Source organism: Cyprinus carpio, chromosome A10 (genome assembly GCF_018340385.1).
Source record: "Cyprinus carpio isolate SPL01 chromosome A10, ASM1834038v1, whole genome shotgun sequence".
NCBI lineage: Eukaryota > Metazoa > Chordata > Actinopteri > Cypriniformes > Cyprinidae > Cyprinus > Cyprinus carpio.
Window position 1 is genome coordinate 8,419,837 of NC_056581.1, and position 19,734 is coordinate 8,439,570.

Sequence of the window (19,734 nt, forward strand, 5' to 3'; positions counted from 1 at the left end):
ATGCTATCAAAGGACTTTAACCAACCAAACATATTTTTCTGGGGAATCTCTAACCTGATTTCTGCTCGCACATGTTTTCTGTCTATGCAGATCTAATATAAGAAAGAAAGTACGAACAGCACGAAAACTTATTTACTACTATGTCCTGGCATCATGTGAATGTTACTTTGACACATACGATCTACTTAAAGATTTTTGCAGACCACGTAAACTCCTTCATCGCAATAGTGCTCCCTGACGGCAATGGCCTCTTTCAGCAGGATAATGCACCCTGACACACTCCAAAGATCCCAATCCAACTGAGCATCTATGGTATGGGCTAGACCAACAAATCCAAACCATGGAGGCCCCATCTTCAACTTGAAGGACTTAAAGCAGTGGAATCGCTAGGGATTCTGGGTCTAGTGCACAGAATTTGCTATGGGGCCCCCTCAAAATCACATTCAGTGTGGAGTGGGAGCTCAGTCGGGGCCATCTTAGCCTCTGGGTATTGACTGTGCACTCTCAATGACTATGGTAAATTTGAACTGCCACTGAACTAATACTGTAACTAAAAATAACAATAGTGTGTGCTTCGGGCAGGACTATGGGTTGCTTTGAACAAAACCAGACCATGGAGAGTGATGAGGAACCTAATAAAGCATTTCCTGTTTGTTGACTCTAATGGACAGAAGTTGCAACGGCCACATCCTTTCAGACTTCACACATTGATCTCAGATCAGTTTCACTCTGCTACTACATTCTAAATGGGGAAAGAAAAGCCAATGTGAATTGAATGACACAGGAAGAACATTCAAAGTTTGCACAGTTTAAATGCACTGGACTGTAAAAGCTCAGAAATGTCTGATGATATTTATGACGATGTGATCAGAACTGAGTCTGAGAGAGTGGAGATGAAAGTGGCTATCTATGAGAGTGCAGACTGTGTGAGAGATCATAACTTCTTGCCAGAGACAAACAAACACCGACCACTTCAGCAAACAGGTAATCACATTAATTTATTTGTTAAAAACATCAGTTTTCAAGTGTTCAGTCATCTAACATAATGCTGTGGTTTTTAGGATGTGATTGTGTAAAGAACCGAAGCTCCAGAGCAGCTGCAGTGTGTTTGGTGCTGATGTGTGTTCTTCTGCTGACTGCAGTCATAGTGCTGTGTGTCCACATCCATACAAAGAACACAAACTACACAAAAGAGACACAACAGCTACTAACCAAGATCACCAACCTCACAGAAGAGAGAGATCAGCTACTAACCAAGAACATAAACTTAACAAATGAAAGGGATGGATTATCAACTAAAAATGACAACCTGACTAAACAAACACAGCAGTTTAATCAGGAGAGAAATGAACTGGTGAAGAGTCTTCACGAAACAGGTAATCTTGAACTTTTTTGATATACTATAACAAGAAATATAATTCATCAATACTTCAATGTAAGTGGGAATAAATAATTAATAGCTGAACTGTTGTTTACAGATGGATGGTCATACTATAATTTAAGTTTGTACTTCATTTCCTCTGAGTGGAAAAGCTGGACTGAGAGCAGAAGATACTGTAAAGAGAGAGGAGCAGATCTGATCATCATAAACAACAGAGAGGAACAAGTGAGTGAAAGAGTGGGGTGGAGGAAAACCAGTAAAGGACTGAAAAAGAATATATTTTCTTAAGAATATGTCATCTATTTGGAAGTAAGAACAAAAGGGTGTTTCAGTTTTGAAATAGTTTACTTAGATTATTCTAAACTCTGGGTAAACTGAATCCTGGGTCATCGCTTTTCACGTTTTACACTGCTTATACTTTCCTGGGCTTAACGATTAACAATTACATTCCTAAACCCTGGGTTAATGTTCTTATTTGCATATTTTCAATGTCAACAGCAATGATTGGATAAATATAGCACCTGACAGGTTGAAGGAGTGACTCACATACATGATAGAAATGAATGTTTTTCATCATTTTGTAGTAATTTGGAATAACAAATCATTTGTTTTATTTAATCTACTTCTAAGTGATTTCCAACTTAAATGTGTGACAAACATATTACATAATATAACATTCATAACAATCAATGCTTGATTTGGAAGCATAATGCTGAGTTCGGCTAGTTGGGTCGTCATTATTATTATTTATTTATTTAAAAAAAATTTACCTAGGTGCTGGGTAGTTTTTCTGTAACTCAGCTGCTGGGTCATTTTTACTGTCAGTACAAATGATGAACCCCCTCACAAACCTACACAGCGCTGGGTCAGTATAACCCAATGTTGGGTAAACTGTGCCAAACCAGTTAAAGCTGGATACATTTGTCAGTGGTCATTTTGTGTTCTGTCCCGAGAGAAAACTTGCAGAATGAAATTAAGGTTTGCATTACTTTTTTTTCCTGTTAAATTATTACTGTATAACTTGGAAAACGATTGTAGTCTCACATTTCATTTTTTTGTTTACATGTACATCACAGCTAATGCCTGCTTGGAATGCTAGCCTACACTGGATCTACGCTCAAAGCGAACAGTGCACCAGCAGCACCATGGAAGTTTCACTTGCCGACAAACGAATGTGTGACCTAAGCTGAAACATGTCGCTACATTGCTGTTTTATGTAACAAAGTTTCTGTGCTCTCCACTGACTACAACTGTGCAGATGTGGTCGCGCTGTGTTTGATGGGTTGAATCTAAAATATCTTAAATGTCTGACAGATGAGATGCCAAGAGGAGAAGCTGATTTTGGTGTAACTTTAGAATCATGAATATCATTTAATGAATGTCATTTAATAAACTGGAACAGCTTACTGAACAGAGTTTTTTTTTTCTTTTTTTCACAGATTCCCATTGGCTGCTGTTGCTGCTCCTGTCATATCCCGTGTTTTTTGAGTATTTCATGATTGTACAATTGAAGAGTTTTTTATTGTACAATTTAGACACTCTACAATTTTAGAGTGCATATTTATTACTTAAAAAAAATAAATAAATTAATTAATAAATACCTTCAATATCAGGTTGACTGACCCAGCACTATGTCAATCACAACCCAACTAATGGGTTAATGCAGTGGTTCCCAACCTTAGTCCTGGAGGCTTCACAACACTGCAAGTTTTACATGTATCCTTAATCAAACACACCTGATTCAGGTCTTGGCTCATTAGTAGAGACTCAAGATCTGAAATTGGTGTGTCAGAGAAAGGAGTTATGCAAAATGTGCAGTGTTGGGGTGCCTCCAGGATCAGGGTTGGGAACCACTGGGTTAATGTGTAACACCCAACAAGCTGGGTCAAAATAACCCAGCATGTGTTCTGTCCAGTATTTACTCAGTGCTGGGTTGCCAAATAACCCAGAAATGGTTGTTTTTAACCCAGCATTTTTTAGTGTCCAAGTTTGTGCACTTAAAAGGCAGCATCTGTCCGTTCTGTATGGAGGCCGAAAGCTGAAACATTTCTAGCAATGAAATACAAAGCCAATAAATGTTTGATTATAACAATATATTGTTTGTAAGTGTTTTTCATGGGATTTGTGGTATTTCTTTGAGCATAAAGAATGGTTATTCAAGAAATGCTAAGCAGATGTTGATATATTTCTGGCCACACAGGGTTTCTGATATGATACAAGTTCTGATTGGGTGTCCATTTGTTAAGCATCTAGCCGCAAAGTGACTTGACACGTTTAGCACTGCAATGTAGAGTTAACAATACAAAAGCAGTGCTAACCCTGCTCCACTTTAAATTTAAGTTTGAAATGTTCCTTTATCAGAGGCAAAAGTGGGGTTTATAACGATGATAACCAAGGGTTAAGCACAGTGCGAAAAACCCTAATGCATGTCTTCCTCATTTATTCTAGAAGTTTGTCACCAGTATTGCTGGGAGAACAGCTGTCTGGATTGGTCTGACTGACAGTGATGAAGAGGGCAGATGGAAATGGGTTGGTGGCAGCAACATGATTTCTAGGTGAAAAAAACACTGAACAGAACTGATTATTATCTAATAAATGATTCTCACAGTCAATATCATATCACACAGAAAGCAGCACTGAACATTTAATGCTGATCTGTAGTTTCAGTTTCTGGTGGTCTGGAGAGCCCAGTGGATACAGAGGAAAGAACTGTGCGGTGTCTTATCCATCAGGGTGGTATGATAATCAATGTAATACTGCAAATAAATGGATCTGTGAGAAGAGCTTTGTAAAGTATCACATACCATGATACAAGTTTATTCACAGTATTTTTGACATGAATAAGAGGGTTTCCTCTTCTAAACCCCAGAACTTTTTATATATAATATTTGTTTTGCATGTTATGTCATTAAAGTCTTGATGTCTTTAACTTACAGTTGTATTAATGTGTCATTCCACACTGGGCAATGTCAGTCCTGTAACTCCAGTCAGTATTTCTTAAGAATCACATACACACCTGCAGAGCATTCGATTTCTGTGACCTGCTTTAAAGAGGTTTGACATGATTAAATATACAGATAAAAAGAAATGGAAGAGAAACTTTGTAGCAATTACAAATGGTCAATTAGATGTATTGTCTTAAAATGCATGCCTTGTATAAGGCATGACACTGTATAAGGCTGACACTGACTCAACAAATAGTGTGTGTTTGGGCCGGGACGAACAGTTTGTGTGACCACTTGCAGACTGTGTGGAGAGATGAGGAAATGCGTCTATTTTAGAACTTCTGTTCGATAATGCTAATGGTGAAGAAATAACACACTTCTTGTATTTAAGGGTTACATCCTTTTAGACTTCACACATTGAGAACATTTGTGTGCTGCTGTTTCTTTTTAACTGCTGTTAACAGCAAAGCAGAACTACAAAACTGTAAAGAGACAGAAGAACAACATTTAATATGAGCACAGAGTTACAATGATCGACTACACAAGACTAGGGATATCAGAGGTTATTTATGAGAGTGTGAGCAGGGCCGAGCTTTAGGACATGTACAGAAAGAGATTTGATACTGACCGTGAGAATCATTTATTAGATAACAATCAGTTCAGTTCAGTGATTTCTCACTCAGAGGTCAGTGTGCTGACATCAACCCATTTCCATCTGCTCTACACATCAGTCAGTATGTTTACATGGACAACAATACTCAGATTTTAATACGATTAAGACAATACTCTGATTAAGAGTCTACCATGTAAACAGAGATTTTTGATTACCTTAATCTGGCTAAAGTCATAATTGAAGTATACACTAATCGAATTAAGACATATGGAGTATTCCTATTTTAGTCGCATTATTGAAGTGCAGTAAAGACATGTACACACCTTAATCACATTATTACCGTCGTGTAGGACGTTTCTCCGCATTTTGCAACAGGATACACACACTGCAGTGGTCAACCATTTGATGGCAAACAAAAGAATGGCTTCAACAATGCCGCCGTATTCTATTCTATTCTATTCTATTCTATTCTATTCTATTCTATTCTATTCTATTCTATTCTATATAAGGATGATGATGATGTCACAATTAATACAGCATTATTTAATAAATGAGTCTACGAGGAGTTTAACAGGCAAATGATGAGCATCCTGACCAGGTCGACACTGACTCAACTAATTGTGTGTGTTTGGTTGGTATGATCAATAGCGGACTGTGGGGAGTGTTGTCTAAATTTTATGTTTGAGGATACTGTAGAAATTTGGAGAATGTTCAGTCTTTATTTTCAGTGAGACATGACATGTTATTATTGCACTTGGTGCATCGGTCAGCTAAAAAAAACAACAGAAACAACTTACTAGTTTAATTTCCAGCAGGTCAAATCTATCTAGTTAGGTAAGAATCTAGTCGTATTGCAGTTTTTTTAGATTGTTAATATAACTGATTTTTGTAGGCAACCCCCCCCCCCAGACCATTAATTCAGTTTTCAAAATAAAGACACATTTCTCCAAAAGTTTAACAGTGAGTAAGTTAAACATTAGGTAGCAAAACCGAGGACACACAAATCCGAATCTCTGCATGCTAACAACGGAGAGAGATGAGTCAATCATCTACAGGGGTTTTATACTTACACACATACAGTATAATTACAGTACAGTACCAGTACATTAGATAATGGAAATTTAACTATTCTATATGTACAGTAAAATGTGTTCTGCATTTTTGCAGAACTGATAAATGACTGCCTAGAGATATAACTAGCCTTGTGTCAGGAGACCAAGAAACTGTTATAGTACTGTATACTGTACTGAAATTTGGCCAAATGTGCAGAGAATGCTAAATCATCTTTTTTTTTTTTTACCGTACCGTACTGTGGCGCATACCAAGTTCATACAATTATTTGGTATTTGGACTGATCTAGTGCTTTTCATCTACTGCAAAATTAGTTTACAGTAGTAAAATTAAAATGATTTTTCCCCAAAAGTTCATTGCTGAATTATGCATCTGTATCTGTAATTTAATTTATGTATACTGTAATAGACATTGAGCTGCAAAAAAAATTCCTGAATCCTAGAAAGAGTGTTATTGATCTGTGTTCACTGGGCAGGTAAGTTTTGAAAAAAGAGGCAATGTTCTGAAAATGTAAGCAGTTGAAAAAAATCCTGTAAGAAAAACTATAATAACTAGATTAAAAAGTTTGAAAGACAAATTTATGCTGGCTTGTCTTAAAGTCTTGTTTAAAAAACGTAAATGGTTTGGTCAGTTAGATGTTCTAGATGTTTACAAAAGTGTTGCTAGTTGGTTGCTAGGATATTCTGGGTGATTGTTAGGCTCTTGCTATGCAGTTGCTGGGGTGTTGGTAGAGTATATGGTTGACAGAGTTTGTTCTGGGTGATTACAGACATTCCCACCTCTGTTAATAACAGAAAATCAAACATTGTTTTTAAAACTGATCCAGTTTCAGTGCTTTGATATTATTGTATTTCTTTCTAATATTAGGAAATTCAAAAGTTTTTGTTGCTCATAAACTTGAACGTGCACTGAACATGATTATACAATCTAAGTATCTTATGTAATGTAATTTTAATAGAAGTGCATGTCTTCTTTAGTGATACAAGCTCAGAAATATTTATAACCTGTTAAAGTTGTTTATATATATATATATATATATATATATATATATATATATATATATATATATATATATTGTGCATTGATTTGGTGCCATGATATATATTGAAGCTGTTATCATCACTCTTTAAAATATAATCTTCCTGTATAAGAAACTTATACACTGTTGGAACAACTTGACAGAATGATGACAGATTCTTTTTTTTTTTTTTTTTGAGTGAACTATCCTTTTGATAAGCTGTGCAGATGGCTTCAGGTCACCACATCACATTTGTACTACGACGTTTGCTTGCATCTTATATTTGAGGGCCACATCCTTTTAGACCTCAAACATTTAAAAACAGCAAAGCAGAGCTACAAAACTGTAAACAGACGTATAGAAGAACAACATTCAGTATTAGCAGAGTTGCAATGATCGACTACACAAGTCTAGAGAGAGTGTGAGCAGGGCTGAGCTTCAGGACATGGACAGAGAGAGAGACTGGAGATGATGCTGGGTATCTGTGGGTATGAGAGATCATGACCTCAGGACAGAGACAAATACTAAATTGGTAATCACATTCATTTCTGTCATATAGTGAACAAATACGTGTAGAGGATTCTGACTCCAAAACAACAAAACTGAGAGTAAAACACACCATGTGACTTGTTTTAGAGAAGTTTAACATGATTAAATATCAGATTGACATCCCGTGGTAACTAGGATTTACACAAGCTTCAGTCTAGATCCAGAACACCCGAGAAGAGATGATGCCAACCCCTCAGAGGGCCTCAGATGATGCTAACCCTGAAACAATATACAGAACTACCAAATTTTGCTATAAGTTTGATTGCATCACATAATAATTGTTGTTAATGGTGTTCATCGTCTGTTTGATTGTCTTTACTTGATTTTTCGGTACATTTCTACCGTATGCATATAAACTGACAGTCACCACTGATAAGCTACTACTAAATATTGTAGAAACTTAATTTTCTGTAAAGTTGCTTTGCAATGATTTGTATCGTAAAAAGCACTATATAAATAAACTTGAATTGAAATTGAATTGAATAATAAAGGCAATAACAATAATAATAATAATAATAATAAATCTGTAAAAATTATGGTAAGCTTATTAGTTTATTATTTGCATTCAAAGACCTGATTTTATATACAGCAGCTCTTAAAAAAAGCATCATTACACCAATACACTTATTTATTTGTTCCTTGTATTGTTTCCTTCCTGTTTTTTTTTTTTTTTTAAGTGACATCAGATCAGTTCTGTTCTGCTTTTTTTGACTAACAACTTACAAGAGAGGATCAGTATTGTAGGGGACAATCTATTTTCTATTCCTTTTCTATTCTTATGATAATGTGACGTGTAGCCAAGTATGGTGTTCCATTCTTCGAATTTGGGCTCTGCAATTTAACCTATCCAAGTGCTCACATGCAGTAGTGAGTAGTGAACACACACACCGTGAACACACACCCTGAGCAGTGGGCAGCCATACAGCTGTGGTGCCCGGGGAGTAGTCAGGGGTTCGGTGCCTTGCTCAAGGGTCTCCATTCAGTCGTGGTATTGAAGGTGAAAGAGAGCCCTGGTTATTCACTCCCCCCACCTACAATTCCTGATGGCAATGAGACTCAAACCCTTGACCTTTGGGTTACAAGTCTGACTCTCTAACCATTAGGCCATGACTGCCTCCTTGTAATAGTTGTGAATAAAGTAAAGTAAATAGGGGCAGTAACTAAAGTGACCGTTAAGTAAATATCAAAGATGACGACGTTTCATCACAATTAATACAACATTTAATAAATGAGACCAAAACATTTAAACAAATCTTAATTAACCAGCTACACCAGGCAACAAAACTAGTAGCTTTGGTGTAAGACAGAGACTGGACATGAAAACTTGAGATGACAAACAGAACAATACAGCAAGAAACTATAGTGACACTTTCAGAATTTTCTATCAATACTTCATTTGAGCTGGACTGAGATCAAAACGTATAATACGTATGTGCCTTTAAGGTGCTATGGTAACATGCACTCTTAAGGGGTAAATAAATAGGGATGACAGATCAGACACATTTTCTGTAGGTACAGTAGTAAGATCATCTTAACTAAACAAACAATCAGACAAACAAACAAATGGCAATTCTAATGGAAAATCTAACCAAGTAAAAATGATCAGAATAAGCAACATTATTAGAAGAAAAAAACAGCAGTTTATTCATGCTGCTATAATAATAATAATAATAATAATAATAATAATAATAACAATATTAAATTTGCCTTTTGCTTAAGATGTTTTGTTCTATAATTTACAATGTAGTATATAATCTTCCATTAATAATTCTGTTTTTTTTTTCAGTTCTATTTAGTGATGTAGGAAAGAGGGAAGGTGAATAATTACAATCATTTATAAAAATAGTAATACATTGAAATTGTATTTACATCAAAGGTTTAGCTACAGTACACATTTTGATTTTCTAGTAGTCTACAAGCAAACGGTTTTACATGGGGGAAGTGGAGATTGTATCATTTCTCTGTAAAACTTATATAAGTGCTTTTATATAGTCAGGAAATGACTGCTCAGTGCGGTCACAGTGGTACCTCTTAAAGCATTAGAACACAGCGGTGCAGTCCACACACCAGCAACTTTGACTCTAGACGACTCACGCCAGTAGAAGCATTGAGATACGAGGGATGGAAAGAAAAGATGTAGAGGAGATGATTACTGATGCCAACAGAGATGCTAGAAACCGTCTTAATGTCAGGACAAACGCAGAGAACTCAGACACCAATCGACACCAAACACCTCGACACACAGGTACTGAGACTCATTACATAAACTAACATGTGCATTTGAGTCATATACGTGTTTAAGAAATATTTACCATCATGTTTGTGATCTACAGGACGTGATTGTGTGAAGGTCACAAGTTCCAGAGCAGCTGTAGTGTGTTTGGTGCTGCTGTGTGTTCTTCTGCTGACTGCAGTCATAGTGCTGGCTGTCAATCTCCATAATATAATTGAGGAGTTTTACATCAAGAACAAAAACATCACTGACGAGATATCCCAGCTAGAAAACAAAAAAACCTACTTGGAGAATGATATTAAAACATTATCAAATGATAAAAAAAACCTAACTGAAAAAAAAACAAGAATTAAAGGAAAAGATGAAAGAATTGTGGCAGCAGATAAGAGAAATGGGTAATAAAGAACTACACCAAAACTACACAAATATTTAATATTAAGAGGACACAGTCGATTGGGTATTACCTGTTATAAATAGGTTGTGTAAATCAGTGTGGATGGGAATACAGAGCTAATTATTGTACTGCTTGTGTTTACAGATGGATGGATGTGCCATCAGTCCAGTCTCTACTATGTGTCCTCGGAGCAGAAGAACTGGACTGAGAGCAAAAAAGACTGTACAGAGAGAGGAGCAGATTTGATCATCCTAAAAAACAAACAAGAAAAAGTGAGTGAAAGAAAGTGTGAGTTTGTGACAGTGGGAAAGAACTAAACTATAATTTATGAAATCGATTCATATGTAAAATAAATAGGTTATAATATTCATAGGCGTTATTGTTTATTCAAACATGTTTCTACTGTATTACTAGGACTTTTTGAAAACAGTTTCTGTTGGTGCTGGAGTTTGGATTGGTCTGACTGACAGTGTGGAAGAGGGCATATGGAAATGGGTTGATGGCAGCACACTGACCCCTGGGTGAGAAATCAATGAATTAAAATATTTAATTCAATTTACAATTACTTTTGTAAAACTTTGTTAAACTTTTTTGGTTAAATTCCTCATTTGCTTTGAGTAAAAGAGTCGGCTAAATGACTAAATGTAAGTGTAATGTAAATGTAAACTTTTAAAATGCTTTAAAACAGTTTGTCAAACCTGTCTTTATCTTACAGTCAGACGTGTTAATGCTGGTCTGTTCTTGCAGGTTCTGGCCAGCTGGAGAACCTAGTGATCTCTCTGGTAATGAGGATTGTGCTGTAAATCTGTCATCAGGGTTTGCTGATTATTCATGTGATAAAACTTTTAAATGGATTTGTAAGAAGAAGATTCCGAGGCTGAATAATGCTATTTTTTTGTAAACACGGTTCTAAAAATTCTCATGTAATAAATCATCTTTATCATTAAAACTCAGAGTAAACATTTATGATTCTGTTATGTTTTGTTACTGATACAAACTTTCTCAAACTCACACTTAAAGCTGAAAAAGTTTCAATATTAAGACTAACTCAAGGGATAAGTCTGGGAAGTGGCTATTATTTCCCCTTCAATTCTGCCTGGTAACGCTTGTGTATAAAATAGCCTTTGACTGAAGTTTTCGACAGAGAGGATGACTTTTTATGCCATGAACACCGGTGGAAGAGAAGAAATTGTTGAATAAAGTTGTTTTTTTTGCTTTCTTTACATACAAAAAGTATTCTCATAGCTTCATAAAATTATGGTTTTATTTGTGTTAATTTGTGTTCTGAAGATGAACGAAGGTCTTACGGGTTTGGAACGACATGAAGGTGAGTAATTAATGATAGAACTTTCATTTTTTGGGTGAACTATCCCTTTAAAAAGGAAAATAATGCATTCCAATCAATAAAAGTAAGAAAATGTAAATACAATCAAAGGCTAAACGACATGACTATTTTTTTCTAGCAGTCTACCAAAAAAAAAAAAAAAAAAAAAAAAAAAAAACTGCCTTCCAGTGTGTGTGTGGGGTGATCTGTATCATTTAAACAAACAAAATATGACTGCTCAGTGTGGTCACAGCATTCAGCCTCTTAAAGTATTAGTACACAGCGTAGCAGTCCACACACCAGCAACTTACACGATTTTACCCTTAAGGCCGAAAATGTGCAAGAAGGACAGCACAGGTACTAAGACTCATTTCATTATAACAATAACTAACACACACATTTTAGTCATGTGATTAATTAAGAAACATTTATCTTCATATCTGTCATTTTCAGGAAGTGATTCTGTGAGGACCAGAAGACACAAAAAAAACTACTGTGTATTTGGTGCTGCAGTGTGTTCTTCTGCTGGAGGCGATTATTTTGCTGCTCATTGAACACAAAACTAAGACTTACGAGAATGAAAACAGTGAGGTAATCATAAATAAAACAAGAAAATGGGTAATCTTGAACTACACTAAAACTACACAAATATTCAATAGTAAAAAGATGCAATATGAGTTTTGTGCATACAAGTTGTTATTAGTAAGCTTCAGTTCAGTGCGGACGAGAACAAAGAGCTTGCAACTAAACTGGTTGTGTTACCAGATGGATGGATGTGCTATCAATCCGGTTTATTCTACATTTCCTCTATGAAGAAGAGCTGGAATGACAGCAAACAAGACTGTTCGAAGAGGAAAGCAGATCTGATGATTATAAACAACAAAGAACAAAAAGTGAGTAAAACATTGATTCAAAGTATCTTAGTTAACATATTAAAAACGTATTTCACTTATATTCTTTAATTAGGAGTTTTTTAAAAATTATGGTGAACTCTGGATTGGTCTGACTGACCGTGATGTGGAGGGCAGATGGAAATGGGTTGATGGCAGAACACTGACCTCTGGGTGAGAAATCACTGAATTAAACTGACTATTACGTAATAAAAAGATTCTCAAAATCATATCAAACAGAAAGCAGCACTGAACATCTAATGCTGTTCTATCTAATCTGTATTTCAGCTTCTGGAAGCCTGCAGAGCCAAATGGAGACCGTACAGAGAACTGCGTTGTGACTTCTTCATCAGGGTGGCGTGACTTTTCATGTGATAAAGATTTTAAATGGATATGTGAGAGAAAAAAATCTTAAAATAAACTCAGTAATGTTATCACTAATAGGAAACAGGTAAAATAATAATAATAATAAAATAAATAAATAAATTTGTACTTGTTTTTGCTTTTTTGTAAGCTAACTATACAGTACAGATAAAGATAAGTATCTTCTGAAAGTCTCATTCTATTACTGTAAATCATCTTCTTTATTAAATCATTGAGCAAATAAATTTGTATTTTTTAGTTTTATTAATGCATGTGCGCAGCTTCTGAATCTTTCTGCAGTTTTAAAATACATTTGCTAATACGCTAGTGTAATGCTGCACGTCATTCACAAAGCTGTTACACTTCTGACCAAACAATGAGCTCCAATACACACCAGATCAAGAGTCTGCAACCTCACATTAGGAAGAATGGGCCAATGTTAGCGCTAGGCTAACGGCTAACTCTGGCTAATATTCACTTCCAAGACAACAAAATGTATTTTCTGTTGCTTTGCTTGTGGACACAGCATAAATTTAGGCAATGTTCAGTCTTACTGCAAAGGCATGATCTGACACTTGTTTAAATCTCTTGATAATGGTAATATTGTACATAGTGTGCTTTACACAGGCCCCAGTCTACTGTTAACTGCAACATCTTACAACCACTGAGAAAGTATCCAAAGGTAGAGAATTGAATCAATTTCTACATTAATGGATTCACTACAACAGTTGATCAGTTCTTGTTTCCTATAACAAAAAATATTATAAAAAGTTAATCTGAAACATTTGACACTTTGACCTCAATAGCTTCTTCTGAAAACCTCAAGAACAGAAACGTAAAGGCAGAAGTTGATAGTAGTACAATAACCCTGAACAGACTCAGAAAATAAATAAATAAATACACACACCATGAACACACACCCAGAGCAGTGGGCAGCCATTTATGCTGCGGCGCCCAGGGAGCAATTGGGGGTTCGGTGCCTTGCTCAAGGGCACCTCAGTCATGGTATTGTCGGCCCGTGACTCGAACCCACAACCTTAGAGTTAGGAGTCAAACTCTCTAACCATTAGGCCACAACATTTTTAGACTTTACCTGCAATATATGATCATTGCTTAACTGACTATGGACAGAGGAAAACGGCAAGTATCCTTAACTTCACTTTTGTTCTAAAATGAATTCCGAGGTCTTTAAAAAAAGACCTAATTTATCACCTGCATATGTATCTTGAGTCTTTTTTTTTTTTTTTTTTTTGAGAAAATTATGTGTTATCTTAACAGTAACTTTGAAAAGCCCAGGAGATACCAAGGCAAAACACAGTATAACACCAGTTATCCCTCTCTTTATCTTTGTTTTGGAACGCTCAAATTGAGTTACGGTGCTCTGCCTTTGTTTAACCAGGAGTCAGTATGAGGTTACTGTGCCGGTCTGGAGTCATACGGTATTCTGCCTTTGTTTTACAGTCCATTAAATTCTGTCACATTTAAATTACAGTGTAACTTGTGTACTTTCATTCATCTGTCACTGAAGCACTTCATTAGACAAATGAATGAGATAGATTGCAATCTATCAAACTGTTCACAAAGCACTGTAAACAAGTAAAGACAAGATAACTTGGCAATAATAAGTAATTTTTAAAGTTTTTTTTTTCTTTTTTTCTTTTTATAATGGGGATTATTCACTCTGTGCCAGCCTGTCAGTCTGAGGCTGCCCACTTCTAGTTGCACGAGTGTGGACTCAAATGCAGTGACAGTGTAGCATGCATCACACATAAAATAAGTATCAGTCTGCTATTAAATCCATATCCTATCTTTTCTTGTAACTCAATAAAATCCATGACAATGAATGTCATGAGAGATGTTTAATCCATAAGCATTCTGAGCACCATTCCTACTTGCTGGCATTCACATTGATTCACAAGTACTTCAAGGTTAGGCTATTTTCATTCAATTTGATGTAGAAGCAATTAGGCTATGTCTTGCATCCTTTTACATTAGTGAACATTGCAAATAAATTCAAAACTGTATCCACTCACGTTTAAAATTTTGTCTGGTTGTTACAGTGAGAAAAACAGTTAATACAGTCACACATTACTATATGTTATAGTCTATGAGATAGCCCATGATCACTAGATTTTATACAGGTGTTACTATAATGATTTTGTAAGTGGTGATCAGTAACCAAATATTCATAATGTGGAAGTTACTGCCTTTTGCCTTGGCGTGACATCTCACTTTTTGCAGATAATGCAAAGGCAGAGTACAGTGACTTCATAATAGGGGTAAAAATGAAGTTTGAGCTCGAGATTTTTTTTTTTTTAATGAAGGCACAGGATATCACATGTTCCTGACCACAGCTGCAAAAGCTCAAAACCAGAACACTTCCCTTAGTAGAAATGCTTTTTAATAGTCTTTCTATCAATCTATCTGTACTGAATGCAGTGTAAATCGCTTTGGATTAAAGTGTATACCAAATGCATAAATGTACTGTACAGTAAATATAAATGCAAAGAGAAAAACACTGAGATGATGTGATCTCTTATGAGATGACGACTCCAGACATCAGTAGCTTAATAGCTTCCTAAGGCACAAAAGGTCTGATTGACATGTAAATACTCATTTTATCAACCAAGGGTAGAAAAAAAGGGGCGAAGCTCAAGAGAAGATGACAAAGAGATGAAGATCTATGCTAATGCCAATCCTATAAAAAGTCATGTTGTCAGGAAGAGACTCAAACACTAAGCAGCCCAACACACGTACTGATTTTATTATAACAGCTATAACACATTTTAGTCATGTTAGTGTTTAAGGGCCTTGTGAAATGATCATGCCAATATGCTGTTATACAATAAAGACGTCTCATGTGAAGAAATGTCTCTTTGTGACAAACCATTTATTAGTTTCACTTCTTCTAAAGTTTTTTTCGTACAGCATGTCAAAAGCTTTCCTTAAAGACACACTATTTGTAATTTCATCCACATTCAAATGTTTTACCCCTAAAGAAATGAAGAGTACTTTGAAAATATGTTACACTCATAGAAGATGAAAACTCATATCAGTATTTTAATCAAGTAGTTTGTAGGAAATGTCTGACATGTAAGTTCTCACTGTATCAACCCAGGGCAGGAAATGTTCTTTTTTTTTCGATTCAACATTTCCTCTTATTCAGCTGATAATATCTTTTGAAATTAAAAAAAAAAAAAAAAAAAAAAAATAGAAGTAACTTATTTTATATAGTACTTCACTGGAGCAGCACTGTGTTTTTCTGATAGGTGTGACAGTGTTACAGTGTGACTTGTGGCATTGGTGAGATTTGCAGCATCAGCATCTGAGAAGTGCTTATTCATACTACCAAAAGCAACTAGTTCTCAACCAATCTGTTTTTTTTATGTAAATATTGTAACTGTAGTGAAGGAGCACAGTTATATGCAGAGTAACTACAGTGCATTTAATTATGAACTGCAGTAAATGAGTGCAAGAGAAAAAGCTTACAAAAAAGCGTCTTAGTAGGATATCACGTGTTTATAACCACAGGGGTGCCTTTATAAAACTAAAGTCTCAAAGCAAAAGTTCAGAGCAGTGCAGCCCACTTGAAGCAACAACTTTTTATAATCTCACATTTACCTCCATCAGACTGAATACATCTTGAAGATGAACCTCTACGCGAATGCAGGTCCTTTAAACATTCACAATGTCAGGAAAGAAAAAGAGAACACCAGGAGACACCAAACACCCCAAAACACAGGTACTGAGACTCATTTAATTATAACAACAACACACATTTGCCACACACATAACACACACATTTGAGTTATATAAGTGTTTAAGAAACATTTATCTTCAGGAAGTGATTGTGCGAAGATCAGAAGCTTCAGAGCAGCTGCAGTGTGTTTGGTGCTGCTGTGTGTTCTTCTGCTGACTGCAGTCATAGTGCTATGTGTCCACATCCATACAAAGAACACAAACTACACAAAAGAGACACAGCAGCTTCTAACTAAGATAACCAACCTCACAGAAGAGAGAGACCTGCTACTAACCAAGATCACCAACCTCACAGTTCCGAGAGACCAGCTAGTAAAAAATCGACTGTTTAAAAGTGTTAATCAAAAGGGTAATTATGAACTATATTAAAACAACCACTTGTTGGGAGATCAGTGTGATGGGAATAAAATGCTAATAGTTGAACTGGTTGTGTCTACAGATGAATGGATTAACTATCAAACTAGTCTTTACTTCATTTCCTCACTGAAGAAGAACTGGACTGAGAGCAGAAGATACTGTACAGAGAGAGGAGCAGATCTGATCATCATAAACAACAGAGAGGAACAGGTGAGTGAAACTAATTTTGTAACTATAATCGATAGGAAGAAAAATGTTATTACTTTATCATAAAAATGTGTTATTGTCTAATTTTCTCAGGATTTTGTAAAGAAAATATGTGCTAATATCTGGATTGGTCTGACTGACAGTGAAGTGGAGGGGAGATGGAAATGGGTTGATGGCAGCACATTGACCTCTGGGTGAGAAATGATTCTCACAGTCAGTTTTCAATTAAACAGAAAGCAGAACTGAACATCTAATGCTGATCTGTAGTTTCAGCTTCTGGGATCCTCGAGAACCCAATGGACGAAGAGGAGAGAACTGTGCTCTAACTTATTCACCAGGATGGGCTGATTATCCATGTAGTGATCTTTTTCCATGGATCTGTGAAAAAGGCAGTTTAAAATAAGTCATAAAGGCACATCTTTCCCCTAGCTATTTTTAAAGGAACTGCTACTGCTAGAAGAGAAGTTTTTTTTTAAAGTATTCTTTTTCTTTTGCAATTTTTCTTCAACTTTTATTATAGATATTTTTGAAAAATATGAAAAATAATAATAATAATAATAAAAATGTGTGTGTGTGTGTGTGTGTGTGCGTGCGTGCGTGTGTGTGTTTACATCCAAACATCATTAACAACCAAAATATGAAGTCAATAGTAAAAAATAACCACTGTAGCTGAGCCTCAAAGGTACAAGGAATTAAAGCAGTGGAATCAACCTGAACAGAACTAAACAAAAAATATTTTTTTACCATATTTGATTATATATCTGAGAGTATTTATGTTACCTATGATAACAAAACCATTGCTGAGACACAGGAGATACACAGAAAGATGGAGCGGAGATAAAAATCTACCACTGCAGAAAAAAAATAAAAAAATAAAAAAATAAAAAATTGGGTAATGTTCTAAATTTATTTCCACAGAAACATCACCTGATACCAGTTAAAATATTTTGTGCCAGTGACAGATAGTGACAGATACCACTTAATAGTTTCCTTTTTTTTATAAAGTCTTTTTAGCAAGGCATGCCAAGTGTTTTTCTTAAATGTACACTCTTTCAAATATACTGAAAAAAGTAGTTTTGAAATGTGTTACTAATCATTTACACTCACATGAGATGAAGACTTTTGTCTCAGAAAGCAACACAACTTTGTTTCCTGGTTAACTTCACTGAAGTTCACAAGATGATCACATTTTGAAACTTTTTTAGTCAACATTTCACCTTTTAAGATGATATCATTTGTAATGAATGAAAAACCTGTAATAAATTAAAAAAAAATATATATATATATATAAATTAGAATGATCACTTGTAAATAGTGCTGGGCAATGACAGAATATTATAATACAATGGGCTCTGTAGACTGTAGGCAGATTTGTGTTAGCATGAGGCTATGCTTATATGAAGAAGTTCAGAGTGGTCCAGTCCACTTGAAGCAAGCTTCTAATAACCTCATGCTTAACTCCAGAAGACTGAATTAGGGCAATATGAACAATCCCATGACACATGGAATGGATAAAAATGAGGAGGAGATGAATACCAATGCTAATGCAGGTCCTATAAAAAGCCACAATGTCAAGACAGAAGAAGCTACTGAGGATCATTTCATTATAACAACAACTAACACACATTTGAGTTATACAAGGAATTTATATTTATCTTCATATCTGTCATCTTCAGGAAGTGATTGTGTGAAGATCAGACATGCCAGAGCAGCTGCAGTGTGTTTGGTTCTGCTGTGTGTTCTTCCGCTGATGGCAGTCATAGTGCTGTGTGTCCACATCCATACAAAGAACACAAACTACACAAGAGACACAACAGCTACTAATCAATGATACCAACTTCACAGAAGAGAGAGACCGGCTACTAAACAATGATACCAACCTCACAGAAGAGAGACCGACATTTAATCCTTTAGCTTTTATCCAAAGTGACTTACAAATGAGAACAATGGAAGCAATTAAAATCAACAAGAGAGCAATGATATGCAAGTGCTATAACAAGTCTCAGTTAGCTTAACACAGTAAACGTAGCAAGGTTTTAATTTTCATTTTTTATTAATATATAATAAATAAAAAGAAAACAGATAGAATAGAAAAAATAAATATTTTTTTTTTCAGTGTATAGATTTAATTGTATTCATCTTAATAAACAAGTACACTAACTTTTGAACTTTTTAGGTGCAACAATTTGGTTTGAGGGAAACTGAGGAACTGAGGGACATGATGATTAGTGTAAATATTATAAATACATATTTGCATGCATTAAAGATCCAAAAGGTTAAAATGTCATATTTTATTATGTATCTCCATATTTTAATGAGGGGGAATAGGTAGCATAGCATAGCATAGCATAACAACACATAACTTCCTCATATAAATGTGAATGATGACTGAGCTTAGTAGAGAGCAGTATATTGAGATTTTTCAGATGAGTTGAATGTTGACTACTGAGAAGGGTGTTGATGAACTTCCATCTGTTGTGCATTATGCAAAATGCCTGTCACGGCACTATAAAAAGAGACAAATTCCTGTAAATGTTTGTTTCAAGCAGAAAAAAAAGAAAAACTGTTAAGCATATATAAAGGAGCAGTTCAAGAAAAAACAACACTTCTGTCATCATTTAATCTCCCTT

The 19,734-nt window shown here is 35.4% G+C and overlaps 2 protein-coding genes, 1 long non-coding RNA gene and 1 pseudogene across 6 annotated transcripts in view; 3 read left to right on the forward strand and 1 right to left on the reverse strand.

Moving 5' to 3' along the window:
• LOC109055178 (cell adhesion molecule 2-like) overlaps positions 1-19,734 on the reverse strand; it is a 360,969-nt gene that overhangs the window by 164,015 nt on the left and 177,220 nt on the right. The gene's annotated exons all lie outside the window — the stretch shown is intronic.
• Positions 840-1,802, forward strand: LOC109073427 (C-type lectin domain family 10 member A-like). The gene is made up of 3 exons (XM_042765024.1): positions 840-984; positions 1,062-1,376; positions 1,479-1,802. The coding sequence occupies exons 1-3, from the start codon at positions 840-842 to the stop codon at positions 1,667-1,669; spliced, it is 651 nt and encodes a 216-aa protein (XP_042620958.1). The 3' UTR covers positions 1,670-1,802.
• On the forward strand, positions 12,236-13,205 carry LOC122146434. The gene is made up of 3 exons (XR_006160987.1): positions 12,236-12,421; positions 12,495-12,592; positions 12,707-13,205. It is a non-coding gene; the product is annotated as an uncharacterized LOC122146434 (long non-coding RNA).
• On the forward strand, positions 16,369-17,311 carry LOC109073825 (annotated as a pseudogene).

Coding starts and splice junctions, on each gene's coding strand:
- LOC109073427 (XM_042765024.1), top strand. CDS start 840: ATGTCTGATGATATTTATGACGATGTGATCAGAACTGAGTCTGAGAGA. Junction 985..1,061: donor CCGACCACTTCAGCAAACAG/GTAATCACATTA, acceptor TGTGGTTTTTAG/GATGTGATTGTGTAAAGAAC. Junction 1,377..1,478: donor GAAGAGTCTTCACGAAACAG/GTAATCTTGAAC, acceptor TGTTGTTTACAG/ATGGATGGTCATACTATAAT.